This window comes from Stegostoma tigrinum, chromosome 12, assembly GCF_030684315.1.
Source record: "Stegostoma tigrinum isolate sSteTig4 chromosome 12, sSteTig4.hap1, whole genome shotgun sequence".
Lineage (NCBI taxonomy): Eukaryota > Metazoa > Chordata > Chondrichthyes > Orectolobiformes > Stegostomatidae > Stegostoma > Stegostoma tigrinum.
Window position 1 is genome coordinate 40429906 of NC_081365.1, and position 17783 is coordinate 40447688.

The window sequence follows — 17783 nt, forward strand, 5'->3', positions numbered from 1 at the left end:
GTTTGCATACTCCCCTGTACCTGCATGGGTTTCCTCCCACAGTCCAAGGATGTGCAGGTTAAGTGGATTGGCTATGGGAAATTCAGGGTTATAATGTAGGGGAGTGAGTCTGGGTGGGATGCTCTTCAAAGAATTGATGTGGACATGTCGGGCTGAATGGCTTGTTTCCACATTGTAGGGCTTCTTTGATATTTTTTAATGAAACCAATGAGACTCTCTTGCCAATCCAATACTGACCACATACTGCTCATTATGAGTTCACAATGTCTCTGATTGACCATGGTGTTTGTGGCTAGTAAGCATAAATAGGGCCTGGCATTTAGTTAACTGAGCAAAATAAGTAACCTGTTCCTCATCAAAACAGTGCTGCAAACTGTTACAAACACTGCTTTTAGTATGCATCATTTCTTGTGCACGTCATATGACAAAATTAATAAATTCTGAAAAACTTAAAAAACACATTTGGAATTGAAATGGTTACTAAAACTAATCAAGGCTTCTAAATTTTAAATTGACTCTTCCAAAATTCAATCTATAATTGTAATTAACTTACAATTCAAATTAAATTGCACCCCAAACTTTGTTTGTTGATTTAGAGCATGTCTGCCCTGGGTGAAAATTTGGATGTACAAACATTAAGCATGTATGCCCAATTTGTAACCTCTTCCACTAATATCCCACTTCCTTCAACTCTCCCAACATCTCCACCCACCTTCTTCATTCCCATCCCCACCATCATTTGTCTTACATTGCGAGTTAATGTAAAGTCAGGCTTTCTCTAAAAGATCATAACTTTCAGGCCTTTTGCAGAAGCTCAAATCTCACCAGCATACTCACGCTGTAACTTCAGCAGTGGAGCAATAGGAGACCTGTAAATGTGGGAAGGTCTAGGTTTGAAGTTTGCCTGTTTGTCTTATTTTTGAGGTGGAAAGGGGAAGGGATTAAAACTAGCACATCCAGACCAAGGAGGGACAGCTGAGGGGCAGGTTTGACTTGTGATATGAGCTCACAAAATTAAAGAATTCCAAAATTATTAGAAAATAATAGACCTCTCAGCACGTATGGGGAGGCACTCACGTATTCTCTACAGCCTGACCATCATTGTCCCATTTTGCAGATTGCTGTGCCAGGCAGATGCCCAAAATGAACCAGTCAGGAATATTTAAATTGATTTGACCCACATAATTCTAATTCTGGTATAACTGCGAAGACTGGTAGTGTGCGCACTTGCAGCCCTACTGTATGAATGTTATTTTATTCATTAATCAGACTGAAGATAAGCCAATGTCTCAAAATACACAAATAATCTGTACATAGATAACCATACAGATTGAACCAGAGCTGCAAAGAACATAAACTGCTAAGCCTCAAGGGAACTTTGTTTGCTGATTTTTTTGTAGCCCTGGTGCCAAACATTTGGCCAACTCTAGAGATTTTGACAGATGGAACCTGATAATTGTGGATCACTGGCATCCAGAAAGAATTGTAAAGGCAGCTGCAAGTCTGGTTGACTACACTTGAAATAATGAATGATAACCCGTGCAAGACTCAACAGAATTGTCATAATCTATGCTGAGCGCATAATTTTACAGGAAACCTCTACCAAAAGCAGACAACATTGTTCTTGGCTACACTGTATCACTAAAATTTAACATAACCATCACTAAATAAATTTAATACATTTCATAATCACTATCTCCGGTATACACAGAGTCAGTGGTCTGAATTAACTATACTGTTCTAGATAATATAGAATGAATTTAAGCATATCTTTACATACGACATTTTTCAGCTGATTCATTCCACAAATTTTAATGAAATAAATACTCGCAATAAGCAAGGCAAACTAAAAATATTTTAAGAATTATGTAGAATTTTTATTTACTTCCAATATGTTCTGGATTAGTGACTTGAGATACACATAAATTGTATAAAATGCTAGAAAATCTCAGTAACTAGTTCCAATTTTGAAATTTACAGAAGCCTGCAGAAACTTTGCATCTGATTAAAATTGTTACACATAATACAGATAATAAAAAAGTTAATCGGGTGGACACTTTGGTACTCTTATTGAGAATTTGCTCTGTACTTGCTATGAGTTAGCTCCACAAACATTCTAGAAGTACTTCCTGGACTCATTCATATCTAGCTGTTCTATTCCACTGTAAAATGAAAACAAAACAAAAAAAAAATTACTCTGTCTTTCCAATGACAGAAGCCTGACAAAGAGCCAAAGCAAAGTTCATGCAAGTGAGGAGGTCCAGGCCCTATTCACAATTGCAGGAATAAAACACTTTGGATATACAGGGAGGGTATACTGCAGTTCAGGTGCGTGCACAACTGAAGAATCTGAAAAGACAGCAAGAAGCATCACATGTCTTTGAGCAATTCTAAATCTCCTCAGCTGCCTTTTTAATAGGCTTTTTGTCAATCTTTTTGGCAAGCTCAGTGAAGTTAACCTGTCTCTTCAAGAATGAGAACACTTGCACAATACACAAAAGAGTACAAGATTAGAACTTTATTGGTGAATCTGTTATAATGTAATTATGTGCTGCAAAACCATGTTACTATGGCTGTCATTAGTTTTTAATATATAACATCTGATTGTCCTAATGCTTAAAAAAGTAATTCTGGTGCATTTTGGTTAGCCTTTGCACCAAATTCAGTAAATGTGTGTACAGGAGAGAATTAGGATTTCACTTCAATTCAAAATTTGAATTCAGAGGACTCTGTAGCAAAGCTTACAACAAATCTAAAAGAGAATTCAAACACTGGCCCAAATGTTCTGGTCAGAGTCAGACCCCATTTTTCTAACATTGCGCAGGCAGAAGTTTACCTATTTCCCATACACTTGATTCTTCTGGCCAATCTTCAGACGAATGATTCTTCAAAACTCACTACAGGAAGCCTCAGAGGGAGCAGGGGTCACACACTGTTGTTACTGCATTAGCTGCTACATTCTAGCAAATTCAAATTCTCTGAAATCTTTGTATGTTAGAGTGATCATGAGAATGTATGATTAAATATGTATGTGTGTAAAAGGGTTGGGGTGGTGGGTTGGGTGAAGTAAGTTGGAAATGAGGTAGGGTGATTGAGTTGTGGAGAAAGTGAAGGAGAGCAGAGTGGTGAGTAGAGTCTGGTCTGCTCAAGTCAGTGGTGGGGTATTGCTGGTGCAGATGAGGGTTTGGAGAGTAGTCAGTTGTATAGTTATCAAGGATTTTGATTTTTCTTATCTCTTTCATTTCCTGGGTCCCTATCCAGGTCAGCAAGTCTCACCCAAGTGTCCAAATCCAATTCATTACATTCATGCAGGATCCTGGGCACTGGAGAATTGCCTATTGGATGTTTGTACCTCCCAGGCAATTTCCATGGAGTCAACACATCGTGTTGTTCCAAGGGATTCGACAAGTATTTTAGAGAGACATCTGGTCTCAAGCTGGAAATTGGAAAATCTGGACCAATGTTTCTGATGACCCTGTTTTAATTGATAAATTTAAAACCATGCCTCCAAAGCAGTTTTAGCTGTGAATAATGCTGTTTAAGTTCTTCATTCTTACATCAAAATTCTGCAATCTGTCCTCAAGGTTGTTAAAAGCAAAAATGCTTAGACAGGCAAAATAGTGCACAGAAGTGTAAACAGAATGCTGCAGGTCTGGCAGACAGAAAAACAGAGTTTGTTTTAGTCTTGCGATCCTTCTTCACCTGTTCTGAGGAATGGTCACAGGACTTCAAATGTTAACTCTGCTTATTGCTTTACAGATGCTGCCAGACCTGTTGAGTTTCTTCAATACATACTGTTTTTGTTTCAGATTTCCACTCATCTGCAGTTCTTTGTTTTTATTTTGGTTCATAGAAGTTAACATTTCATTGATGTGACTGAATGCAACATAGTTTGACAACTACGTAAACTCTTGCTACTCAGTGATGAGGATTTTGTTATGTTATAGTGGAAGTAGGTAAAATTAAGGATTGCATGAGGGTATTGAATGATTACCTAAATAGAGACCATGTACATGGTTACAAGGAAAAATCAGAAGATTGGCACCAAGTTAAAAAGCTCAGAGTACCAGTACAGACCTGCTGGGCAGGGTGGCCTCCTCCTGTGCCTAACTTACTTCTGAAAATGCTTTTTCTCAGATTGGGCACAGCAGAAATACTTTTATTGGATATTAGACATGGTCTATCTAATTTGAGCATTTGAAGCTGATTTTGGAGAACAGTGTATACACCTAATCAACATCTTTTCATTAAGAGAAGATTCAATACCATTTTCTCAAAGGAATATGGATGGACAATAAATGCCAGCTTTACAGATTGCCATAACAAATATAAAACCCTCCATACCCACACAGCCCCCAATGAAAATTAGGTAGATGTTTGTCCAGCAGTCACATTAGACCTTAAAGAATTTGAGAGGCATGAAAAAAACTTGACAAAACTATATAGCAGAATGCGTTTTAGAGGCATCTCAAAGCATTTTACACATGTTGTTTAATAGTAAGTGACTGCTGTACCGGAGCGAAATACAACAGCTCTTCTGTATTGAGCAAGATCTCACTAATTTGATGAATGATCAGTTAATAGTTTCTTAGGAGTGTCAATTGAGAAAAAAAAACAAGTTTTGACCAGGATATGGGAAGAACTTCTTTTTCTTGTCTTCCTCTGTGCCATTGTGACTTTAACATTTGGCTGTAACCTAAAAACCATGGACCTTATTTTTAGTGATTCTGCCAAACAACGGCATCGCAGTCTGGTGGAAGTATCGATTTTGCATTCAAGTCCCAAAGTCAGGCCGGAACCAACAGGCCAAGTCAGAAAATGAATGCTGCTAATCAGACCAAGCTTAATATGCCGAGGAAAAAGACTGGATATCAACAGATGTATTGATATACTGAAAAAATCTAATAATACAAGGTTGAGAATAATCAAGTACCACTAACATCATCAAAACAAACCTTCTATTAAATTCACTTGTTAAATTAGATAATAGAATACCTCAAAATATTGCACCATCAGAAACATTTGTATCATTGACAGGTCACAATTTGTAAAAACTTGTATGTGACAGTGCCTGTAAAGTCTCAGTTACTGCTGCACATTGCAAGAATTAAGCTATGCATAGATGACTCGATAAATTGAAAAACATGTACATAAAGTGCTGATTTTGCATTATCAATGAATTGCAATTTGATTTCTGAAGTAATTTTTGAATATTATTTGATCAACGTGGTCTGTTCATGAGCATCACCATCCTCTTCATTCTCACTATTATGATCTTCTGCACGATTCCCATCAGTTGGCTGTAAATGAATAAAAAGATAAGTTGCACTCATGACGGAAAGGTGACTTTCACTGTTCTAGCTTTCATCAAAACCAAGATGCCAATTTTCCAGGCTTTGTATTAAGTAGTAGTGGGGTCACCAGCCACCACATCTGGTTACTACACACAGGACAGCAGATTATGTAAGGGAGCATGTGTTGCACTTAGTGTTTAATACTGCTTTCATACAGATAGGAACTAATTTGCCTGGAAATAGTTGCTATGCACAAATGTTCAACAGGGCCACATTCAAATCACATGAAACACTTTATGCATGACCATTGGCCTGATGCATTATTCTTACTAGGCAGCGTGGTAAACTATATTAAACACAGTCTTCTAATCTTTCTAAGTCTAAAGTATTCTTATTCAGGATAACCAGAGGACAAAATAGAGGTGCGCTTCAATCTGGAGACAGCATGTAATCCACCATGAAATGCTTATGCAGCCACATATAACAACTCTATAATCTACTTTTCCAGATAATAAAGATGGCCTTTAAATGTTTTATACATAATTTATTTCCACAAGGTTGCAACATTATCAGCACTCCTTATCCATCCGTTTGTCCAAATTCTGAGGTGTTCTTTTTCCTCTCTTGCCACCTTTACTTGAAATGTTAACTCTGTCCACAAATATTGTTTCATTTGCTGGGTATTTCCAATATTTTATGTTTTTCTTTAATCTTAGATTTCCAGCAACCATATCATTTTGCTTGTCTTTCCTTTTTGCTGCTTATTTGCTTATAGATCTTCCATCTTCCTCCTAAATTTTAGTCTTCTAAATCAGTTATTATTTCCCAATAACAGAAATCACAGCATGAACAAGAAGTTTCAATTATGCTTAAATCAAAAATGTATGTGCTAGACTGCTAGGTTCAATTAGGTCTGTGCAAGTAATGTTTGATTGAGTGATCCAAAGTGTATTTTTTTTAAAATCAAGATGAACTTCGGGGAATTTAAGGTATTTATCCCAGAAGAATCTAATTAGTAATTGTACTAATGTAGATTACTGAGTTATATTGTAATCGTCTAAAGTTAAAAACTGGGCAACATCATTTAACATAAATTGAAATTCAATGTTTCATAAGGTGTGTAAAAAACATGTTGAGGTTTCAAATTTTGAACATTTCTATGTCTTCAGTTATCTATCTGCATAACAAAATTTACCAGAAATACACAATGTTAAAAGAATGTCAGTATATCCCATTAGATGTGAGGCGGCAATGACATAATATTATCACCGGGCTGCTAATACAGCAACCCAGGTAATGTTCTGGGGAGCCGAGCTCAAATCCCACTATGGCAGGTGGTGAAATTTGAATTCAATGAAAATCTCATATTAAGATCCTAATGATGACCATGAATCTGGCATCAGTGTTCACATTACCAGTAAAGTGTGTAAATACAGGAAACCCCTGGTCGTGAAGAGACTTGCAGACAACAAGGACTGCAGATACTGGAAGCCAGGGTCTATTCATGTGAAACTGGAAAAGCACAGTGGGTCAGACAGCAGAGGAGCAGGAAAGTCAATGTTTTGGGCCGATACCCAAGCCCAGTCCTGACAAAGGGTTTCGGCTGAAATGTTGACTTTTCTGCTCCTGGTTGTGAACAGATTCTGTTCTGGAGTCCATTCGCAAGTCGATTTGTATACATGTTGGAACACAAAGAGCTGTTCATAAGGACAGGAAATGTGCATCTGTTGGGTCTTTAAAATTATCCATTCATTAGTACGAGCATTTGCAAGTTGGATGTTTGTCAAATCGGGAAAACCATATATACAAAGAACAGAACATCTCCATTTACAGTATGAGGAGTCTTTCATTTATGAACTCTTTACCTGAATAGGGTCCTGACAAATTATACATCAACTTATAGTCATAGAGGTCTGTGGCACAGAAAAAGGTCCTTCAGCCCATCGAGTCTGTGTGGTCAAAAACAACGAGCTAACTATTCTAATCCCATTTTCCAGCACTTGGCCCATAGGCCTGTATGCTTTGGTACTGCAAGTGCATATTCGAATACCTCTTAAGTCCTATTAGGGTTTCTGCTTCTACCACTTTTAAAGGTAGTGAGTTCCAAATTCCCACCACGATCTGAATGAAAATAAATGTTTCCTCATATCCTCTCTAACCTTCCTGCTCCTTATCATAACCAGATTATCGAGCCCAGGCAACATCCTGGTAAATCTCCTCTGCACCATCTCCAGCACAATAATATCCTTTCTGCAATGTGGATTCCAGAACTGCACACAAGATAGTAGCTATGGCCTAACCAAGGTTTTATACAGTTCCAGTATAACCTTCCTGGTCTTAAACTTGCTTTGGTTAATAAAAGTGAGTATCTTGCATGCCTTTTTAACCACCTTATCTACGTGACCTGACTTTAAGGGACCAGTGGGCATGCACACAAAGGTCCCTCTGTTCCTCAGTGCTTCCCAGGTCCTCCCGCTCATCATGTATTCCCTAGCTCATCTACATTCTCTTGTAATCTAAGGCGATTCTACTCATTGTTTACCACCAACCAATTTCGCATCAACCATGAACTTACCCGCATCAACCATGAACTTACTGATCAACTCTCTTACATTCAAGTCTGAATAATTTGTATACACGACAAACAGCAAGGGTCCCAACACTGATGCCTGTGAAACATCATTGGATACAGGCTTCCCGTCACTGGGGAACCATGGTTTACTAAAGAAGTTGAATCTCTTGTCAAGGGGAAAAAGGAGGTTTATGTAAAGATGAGGCGTGAAGGCTCAGTTAGGGCACTTGAGAGTTACAAGTTAGCCAGGAAGGAATTAAAGAGAGAGCTAAGAAAAACTAGGAGGGATCATGAGAAGTCTTTGGCAGGTAGGATCAAGGAAAACCCTAAAGCTTTCTACAGATATGTCAGGAATAAAAGAATGACTAGAGTAAGATTAGGGCCAGTCAAGGACAGTAGTGGGAAGTTGTACGGGGAGTCCAAAGACATAGGAGAGGCGCTAAATTAATATTTTCACACATGAAAAAGACAATGTTGTCGAGGAGAATACTGAGATACAGGCTATTAGACTAGACTGGATTGAGGTTCATAAGGAGGAGGTGTTAGCAATTCTGGAAAGGGTGAGAATAGTAAGTCCCCTGGGCTGGATGGGATTTATCCTAGGATTCTCTGGGAAGCTAGGGAGGAGAGTGCAGAGCCTTTGGCTTTGATCTTTATGTCATCATTGTTTACAGGAATAGTGCCAGAAGACTGGAAGATAGCAAATGTTGTCCCCTTGTTCAAGAAGGGGAGTAGAGGCAAGCCTGGTAATTATAGACCAATGAGCCTTACTTTGGTTGTGGGTCAAGTGTTGGAAAGGATTATCAGAGATGGGATTTATAATCATCTAGAAAGGAATAATTTGATTAGGGATAGTCAACACGGTTTTGTGAAGGGTAGGTCGTGCCTCACAAATCTTATTGAGTTCTTTGAGAAGGTGATCAAACAGGGGGATGAGGGTAACAGGGGTTGATGTGGTGAATATGGATTTCAGTAAAGCGTTTGATAAAGTTCCCCACGGTAGGCTATTGCAGAAAATACAGAGGCATGGGATCGAGGGTGATTTAGCGGTTTGGATCAGAAATTGGCTAGCTGTAAGAAGACAGAGGGTGGTGGTTGATCGGAAATGTTTATCCTGGAGTTCAGTTACGAGTGGTGTTCCGCAAGGATCTGTTTTGGGGCCACTGCTGTTTGTCATTGTTATAAATGACTTGGATGAGGGCGTAGAGGATGGGTTAGTAAATTTGCGGATGACACTAAAGTCAGTGGAGTTGTGGATACTGTGGAAGGATGTTGCAGGTTACAGAAGGACATAGGTAAGCTGCAGAGCTGGGCTGAGGGGTGGCAAATGAAGTTTAATGCAGTAAAGTGTGAGGTGATTCACTTTGGAAGGAGTAACAGAAATACAGAGTACTGGGCTAATGGTAAGATTCTTGGTAGTGTGGATGAGCAGAGAGATCTCAGTGTCCATGTGCATAGATCCCTGAAAGGTGCCACCCAGGTTGATAGGATTGTTAGGAAGGAGTATGGGGTGTTAAGTTTTATTGGTAGAGGGATTGAGTTTCAGAGCCATGAGGACACGTTGCAGCTGTACAAAACTCTGGTGTGGCCGCACTTGGAGTATTGCGTACAGTTCTGGTCGCCACATTACAGGAAGGATGTGGAAGCTTTGGAAAGGGTGCCGAGGAGATTTACCAGGATGTTGCCTGGTATGGAGGGAAGGTCTTATGAGGAAAGGCTGAGGGACTTGAGGCTGTTTTCATTAGAGAGAGAAGAAGGTTAAGAGGCGACTTAATAGAGACATACAAGATGATCAGAGGATTAGATAGGGTAGGCAGTGAGAGCCTTTTTCCTCAGATGCTGATGGCTGGCACGAGAAACATAGCTTTAAGTTGAGGGGGTGATAGATATAGGACAGATGTCAGAGGTAGGTTCTTTACTCAGAGAGTAGTAAGGGGGAGGAATGCCCTGCCTGCAACAGTAGTAGACTCGCCAACTTTAAGGGCATTTAAAAGGTCGTGGGATAAACATATGGATAACAATGGAATAGCATAGGTTAGATGGACTTCAGATTGGTTTCACAGGTCGGCGCAAAATCAAGGGCCAAAGGCTCTGAACTGCGCTGTAATGTTCTATGTTCTACATTCTAAAACACCCTCGATTATCACCCTCGGCTTTCTACCCATTAGCCAATTTTCTTTGCAAGATCTTGTCAAAAGCCTTGCTGAATCCAAGAGGACTCCATAAAATGCATTGCCCTCATTCACATGGAACAAAAATAAAGCTGTTGGAAAAGCTCAGCAGGTCTGGTGGCATTTTAAAGGAAAAAACAGAGTTAATGTTTTGGGTCAAGTGACCCTTCCTCAGATCCATGTAGTCACTGCACCTGAAACCCTGCAAAACCCTGGGTGAGACTACACTTGGAATATTGTGTCCAGTTCTGGTCGCCCTATTATAGGAAATATGTGGAGGCTTTGGAAAGGGTGCAAAGGAAGTTTACCAGGATGCTGCCTGGACTGGAGGGCTTGTCTTATGAGGAGAGGTTGACTGTGCTCAGACTTTTCTCTCTGGAGAGAAGGAGGAATGAGAGGCATGGATAGAGTCGATAGCCAGAGACTTTTCCCCAGGGCAGGACTGACTGCCATGAGGGGTCATAGTTTTAAGGTGTTAGGAGCAAGGTACAGAGGAGATGTCAGAGGGAGGTTCTTCACCCAGAGAGTTGTGAGCACATGGAATAGTTTACCAGTGGTAGTCGTGGAAGCGGAGTCATTAGTGACATTTAAGCGACTACTGGACATGCACATGGACAGCAGTGAATTGAGGGGAATGTAGGTTAGGTTATTTTGTTTTTGGATTAGGATTATTCCACAGCACAACATCATGGGCCGAAGGGCCTGTACTTTTCTATGTTCTATGAAACGCTGTCTTTTCCTTCACAGATGCTGCCAGACTTGCTGAGCTTTTCCAGCAACTTTGTTTTTGTCCCTGATTTACAGCATCCGCAGTGCTTTCGGCCCTCATTTACATAACTGGTCACTTCTTCAAAATATTCAACTATGCTGACTATTCTTGAATAACCCCTGCCTCTACAAATGCAGATTACTTCTGACCCTCAGAAGTGCTTCAATTAGTTCCCCTTCACTGATGTTAAATTGACTGGCCTGAATTTCTTGATTTATCCCTTGCTCCTTTCTTGCATTATGAAACTACATAAGCGATCATCCAGTCCTCTAACACGTCTCCTGTAGCCAGAAAAGAATTGAAAATTATTGTCAGCTCCCCTGCCATTTCCTCCCTTGCCTCATGCAACAGCACAGGATACGCTTCATCTGGCCCTTTATACTTGCCTACCCTTAGGCCAGCCAGACTACTTGGAACTTTCTCTCTGTCCACGCAAATTTTTAAAAACGTATTAATCATCTTTTCATGATCTACCATTCTTAAGTATTAATAATCCATCTACTGAGGCAATATGTGTTTGCAAAGAGTTTCTAGCGTAGGTCATTCCAAAACACACTATTTTTTCAGGCTGGTTCAAAATGCTGATCTCTATTGAAATGAACAGAAGCATGTTAGGGTCAGGCAGCCCTCTCCAAGTCTAATGGTACCATGCTAGAATCAGTTAAAAAAAGAAGAGGATCATCAGAAGACAACAGAAAAAGAAGTCTTGCTTAAGGGATTATACTTAAAAATATCTGGAGGTAAATAAATCAAGCAGAAAATATTGCTGTAGATTTCCTTCCTCTTTTCATACATAAATGATCACTTTAGCAGCAGCAAAGTGACTCAATATCAAGTTTATATAACGTGATACATAAACTGCAGATTTGTTCAAAACTGGAGTTTCTTTCTGATTTAGCTCAGCATGAATTGAAACAAGTAACAATTAACAAAACGCTGCATGTTTCTTCACATAGATTAATATATTATGTACATACTGTTTTATTTTCCTGTGACTGCAGTGGGACGACTTCTTCTCCAAGTCGGCGCTGTGTGACAATGTGCAGGTCAGAGATCTTGTCGGGAAGAGATTTGTCCAATGTTTCAGGCAGCACCAAACTAAGGATTCCCGCTAGCAGTCCAGCAGCTCCAAACACAACAAAATGCAATGATGCTTGAATAGATTTCTGTCAAGGACGTGAAATAAAATTAGTTAACCAATGATACAAGAATGGCACTGCACTAAGAAGATATGTGACACATATACTTTATATACACTAAACATAATGACTACATAAAACTCAGAAACTAAATGCTGATTTGTCCATAGTATCCAGGGATATGCAGGCTAGGTGGATTAGTCACAGGAAATACGGGGTTACAGGGATAGAGCAGGGAGTGGGTTTGGATGGGATGCACTTCGAAGGGTCGGTATGGACTCAATTGACCAAATGGTTTTCTTCCACACTGTTGGAATTTTATGATTCTAAATGTATTCATAGTGCTTAATTTTAATTTTCCTCTGCTCACCTGTCTGCAAGATATTACATAACACAACTTACATGGCTAGAAATTGATCAATGTCGATTGCATTTGAATGTCTATCTCCTATTTATCTAGTTCCATGGATATCAGGAGCTCCGTGTTATCTTGTCCAATTACTATTGCTCATTTCTAATTCCAGACTATGGTTGGAATTTAAGTCAGCCCATCGCTGCGGGAAATGCGGCAAGGCTCACTAAATTGCAGAAAAGGCCACGTGTAAAACAGCCAGTGGCAGGAACAACCGCCTACAATTAAGTTGAAGGAGCTGATGCATGCAATTTATCTGCTTGTGGAAGGAGGTCAATTAGTTCAATTAGTAAGTCATTTGATAACAATTACTTGAACCCATGAGAATTTAGTGGCAGTTCAGAGATTAAATGGGCTCCACAAAGTTTACTTGTTCATTATATGATGGCATCCTGTTATATAAGTATTTATGGGCTCTTTAAAGCAGTGAATTAAAAAAAACACACACACAACTGTACAACCTAGGCTAAATTACTCACATTGTTAAAAAAAAGACAATTTTATTCGATAATTTCCTTATATTCACAGTGATAAGCAAGTGGAATGCACTGTAATTAATAGAAAAATGGAAAAAGATGCATTCAAAGGCAAGCTAGATAAATTCATGTGAGAGAAAGGAATGGATAATAAATATTCTAGGATATGACAATAGGACAGAATGAGGTTCACGGAACATGAACACTAGTGTGAGCTAGATGAGCCAACACGCCCACTTAGTCACAAAGTCATACAGCATAGAACCAGATCTTTCAGTCCAACCAGTCCATACCGAATATAATCCCAAACTAAACTAGTCCCATCTGCCTGTTCCGGGCCTATAATTTTCCCATCCATGTACTTATCCAAATGTCTTTTAAACATTGTAATTGTACCCACATCCACCACTTCCTCAGAAAGTTTATTCCACTTGCAAACCACCTTGTGTGTAAAAAAAAAATTGCTCCTCATGTCTTTTTCAAATCTCTCTTCTTTTGTATATGGAATGCACTACAGTCACTGAGCAACAGTGACGGAGACAGTGAATGTCAAAGGTGGTTTATGTGGTGCCAGACAGGCTGGTTGCTCTGTCCTGGATGATACTGAGCTTCTCAAGTGTAGTTAGAACTGCACACTTATAGTCAAATGCGAAGTGTTTCATCACACTCCTGATTTGTGCCTTGTAGAAGGTGGGCAGTCTGGGGACTCAGTACATTAATTACTTACAGCAAACCTCCAAACCTCTGACCTGCTTTTGTAGCCAGTCTGTTTAGGTGGCTGCCAAGTTCAGTTTCTGCTCAATGGTAACCAGAGGATGTTGATAGTAAGGGTCTGATCGTAAGGTTTCTGAAGAAGGGTCCCGACCCGAAAGGTCAGCTTTTCTGCTCCTCTGATGCTGCCTGGCCTGCTGTGTTCCTCCAACTTCACACGGTGTTAGCTCTGGCTCCAGCATCGGCAGTTCTTACCATCTCTCAGGATGTTGATTGTGGCAGATTCAACAACGGAAATGTCATTTAATGACAAGAAGAGCTGGCTCCATTCTCTCTTAATGGTGAGTGTAATTGCTTGGGAGGTATGTGGCATGAATGTTGCTTGTTACATGCCAGACCAAGCCTGGATGTTGTCTGGACTTGCTGCATATATATATGGACACCTCCCATCTTGATGGAGTGAGAAATGGTGTTGAACACCCATGTACAATCACTTACAAACATCCTCACTTCTAACCTTTTGATGGAGGGAAGGTCATTGATGAAGCAGCCAAAGAAGGTTGAGTCTGGGACACCACTCTTAAAATCTTAGAGCAAAATCCCAGGGCTGAGATGATTGGCTTCCAACAACCAGATCCCTTTATGCTTGGAGCGATCTCAACCAGTTTACCTTGATTCCCATTGAGTCCAGCTTTGCCAGGGCTCCTTGTGTCACACTCAAACATAGTCTTTATGTCAAGGGCAACTACTCTCACACCTCTGGAGGTCAGCCCTTTCATCAATATTTTGACTAAGACTAATGAGGTCAGGAACAGAGTAGTCTGGCAGATCACAAACTGGACACCAGTGAGCACGTCATTGCTGAGCAAATACTGCTTGACACATCTGTCAGAGACCTTTCATCACTCTGCTGATGATCAAGAGCAAACTGGTCAGATGTAATTGGCTGAACTGAACTGGTCCTGTATTTGTGGATGGAATTATACCGAGATTTTCCACATTGCTGGGAAGATGCAAGAATCATAGCTGTACTAAAGCAGCTTGGCTAAGGATGTGATGAATTCAGGAATGTAAGTCGTCAGTACTATTGTTATAATGTTGTCAAGGCCCATAGCCTTTGTAGTATCCAGTGTCTTCGTAAAGTGAATTGGTTGAAGACTGGGATCTCTGATGCTGGGGACAACAAGTGGACACAGAGAAGGGTCATCCACATGGCACCTCTGGCTGAAAATGATTGAAAATACCTCAGTATTCTAGTTTAGACTTTTATCCTGAGCTCCCTCATCACTATAAATTGGGTATTTTATGAGCTTCCACCTCCAATTATTTGCTTACATAGAAACATACATATCAGAAACAGAAGTAGGCCATTGTTCTGCTCAAGCCTCGTCTGGCATTCAATAAAATCCTGGCTAAGCTGTCTGAGTTTTGAATTTCACATATCCATCAACCTATAACCTTTGATTTCTTTAGCTGACAAAAATCTAACTACCTGCGCTTTAATATTCAATTATTCCTGCTTTTTCTGAGGAAGAATTCCAAAGTTGCACAACTGTCTGGAGAGAAAAAAAGGTTGTCATTTCTATCTTTAAAGAATGACACCTAATTTTAAAGCAGACTCCCCAGTTCTGGACTGACCCACAGGAGGAAACATTCTTTACACGTCCACCTTGTCAGAATTTTCTCAGATCTGATATACTGCTTAATTGAAGTCTCCCTCTCCTTCTAAAGTCCTGAAATGATCTAATTCATTTCAATTCTTCCTCATAAGACAAGATGTTTATTCCAAGTATCAGTCTAGTAAACCTCCACTGAGCTGCCTCCAGTGCATTTGCATCATTTCTAAATAGGTATTCCAAAACTGCACACAATTTGAGGTGTGGTTTCATCAAGGCGCTGAATAAATAAAATACAACATCCATAAATTCTGACAATCAATTCCTCTTGTAATAAAGGACAGCATTCCACTTGTTGTCTTAATTAATTCCTCAATCTACATACTAATTTCTCGTAACTAATGCAATAGAACACATAGTCATTCTTTTAAATTATGCTCTGCTTTTACATTCTTCCCACCAAAATTCCAGCAAAGTACGAGGCTCCTGTTGGAGCTCCTCTGCTCCATCTGTTCTGTTCCTTACTTTTTATCTCACTCTTTTTTTCTCCCGTTAGCTTTAGCGGGTACATCCAAGAACAGTGGCAGTCACAGGCAGCGAGTCCCAGAGCAGTGTGCCACCAGTGAGACTCGGGCAGAGACCAGCGCGTGAGAAGCAGTCCTGCAACTTACCCCGGAGCAGCTGAGTGCCAGTATGGAGTGGCCTGCAGGCTTCGAGTGGAGTGGGGACAGCTGTTAGACTGAGATTTAGCACAGGCAGTCAGGCCAAATGCGGAGGCTCTGCACTAAGCTACTGCAATGTCATGTGTATTTGAAGTTTTTTACCTTGCTGTAATGTCAATCGTTTAACAAAGTTTTATTTCTAACCTGTTCTTTTTTTAAAATCGGTAAAGTTTCTATTCCTCTTTTCGAAGAAGGCACCATAAGGGGCAGAGAATTTAAAAGATTTTCACCATACTTTCACAATGGAGTGCACGTGACAATAAAGGATATTCTATTTCATTCAAAGTGAACAACTTCACTTCTTCCCACATTCCACTGCTTCTGTCAGTCTTTGCCGACTCACTCAACCTATCTATATCTGTCTATAGAGAGGTAGTAGGAACTGCCAATGCTGGAGAATCTGTCTGTATATCAGTCTGTATCCTTACATTCTTTGTATTACATACTTTCCTTCCAATCTTTGTGTTATCTACAAATATATCCATTATTATTCCTTTGCTTCTTTCTAAATCATTGATATAAATTGTATGAAGTTGAGGCTCCATCACGGACCCCTGTGAGATTCCACTTGTCACAACCTGTCACACAGTCATACAGCATGGAAACAGACCCTTCAATGCAACCAGCTAATCATACAAAGACCTATTTTTATCATGCTGTTTAGTGACAGATAATTTTTTATCCATGTTATTTTGTTTCCCTTACAACGTGCTTCCACTTTTACGTGGCATCTTGTGAAATGCTTCCTGGAAATCCAAGCACACTACATCTACAGGGTCCCCTTTTTCCAAACAGCTTGTTACTCTTTCAAAGAGCTCCAATAAATTGGTTAAACATGATTTACTTTTCACAAAACAATGCTGATTCTTACAGTTTACCTTGGATTTTCCAAGTGCCCAGCTATAAGCTCCTTAATGATCATTTTTAACACCTCCCTCATGACAGACATCAAGTTAACTGTCTACAGCGACCTGTTTTCTGTGTTCTACCCTTCCAGAACAAATGCATTATATTTGCTAGTTTCCAGCCTTAAGGAATCTTTCCGCAATCTAGCAAACCTTGGAAAATTAGCACCAATGCTTCTCCTACAAGCAGCAGTGTCATTCATGACTGCATTTGCAGGACTGCAGAATATGATCCATTGACTGTGGGATCACGTAGATCCATCTATCACATACTGCTCAGGACTACCTGCCAACCTAAAAACCTATACAGATTTTGATTGTCTACATTTCTGCTGATGATGGACACAGTGCCCCACAGAATCCCAGTTTGGAATTGTTAGATCTGTTTAAGTGTATTTCCATTTTACATGGCAGTAGTGCCACACAATCTGTTAATGGAATATACTGTCAACAAAAACATTAAGAGGACATCAAATTAAAAATTCTGTGTCATTTGCAGCCTCTGATATAGTTGACCATATCATTCTCTGTTAACACTTCTCAGCTCATCCAGCTACATGGCTGTTTTTCATCTGGTTCCATTCTGACCTGTAAATCACTAGCAATAGCTTCTCTTCCCACTTGTTGAGAACTGGAGTTCACCGGGCTTGAAATGTTATTTCTTATGTTTTTTCCTTTATGGATACTGCCAAGCCCACTGAATTTCTCCAGCACTTTTGCTTTTCATAAAGCAGATGTTAATTGATTGCCATCACCTACCATTTGGTTTATTCAAAAAATCCTACTGTTGACGCAATGAAATCTGTTCTTTCATATAAAAATCCCACTTTCCTCAGAAGGATAGGAATTTAACTGACTGTTGAAACAAACTAACTTAGTAGCTCAGATAACATGGTGTGAAGCTGGATGAACATAACAGGCCAAGCAGCATCAGAGGAACAGGAAAGTTTGGCGTTACGGGTTGAGACCATTTTTCAGAAATGGGGGAGGGGAAGG

The 17783-nt window shown here is 39.8% G+C and overlaps 1 protein-coding gene across 3 annotated transcripts in view; it reads right to left on the bottom strand.

Annotated features, from left to right (window-relative positions):
• Window positions 1-1929: 1929 nt before the first annotated feature.
• The window catches only part of LOC125457094 (solute carrier family 22 member 15-like), a 72444-nt gene continuing 56590 nt past the window's right edge, over window positions 1930-17783 (bottom strand). For all 3 annotated transcript variants that reach the window (XM_048540811.2, XM_048540813.2, XM_048540810.2), the window contains 2 exons: window positions 11784-11972; window positions 1930-5300 (listed from right to left, as the gene is read on the bottom strand). In XM_048540811.2, coding sequence (XP_048396768.1) covers window positions 5214-5300; window positions 11784-11972 — 276 coding nt within the window. In that variant the 3' untranslated portion in view covers window positions 1930-5213. The remainder of the gene's footprint in view (window positions 5301-11783; window positions 11973-17783) is intronic.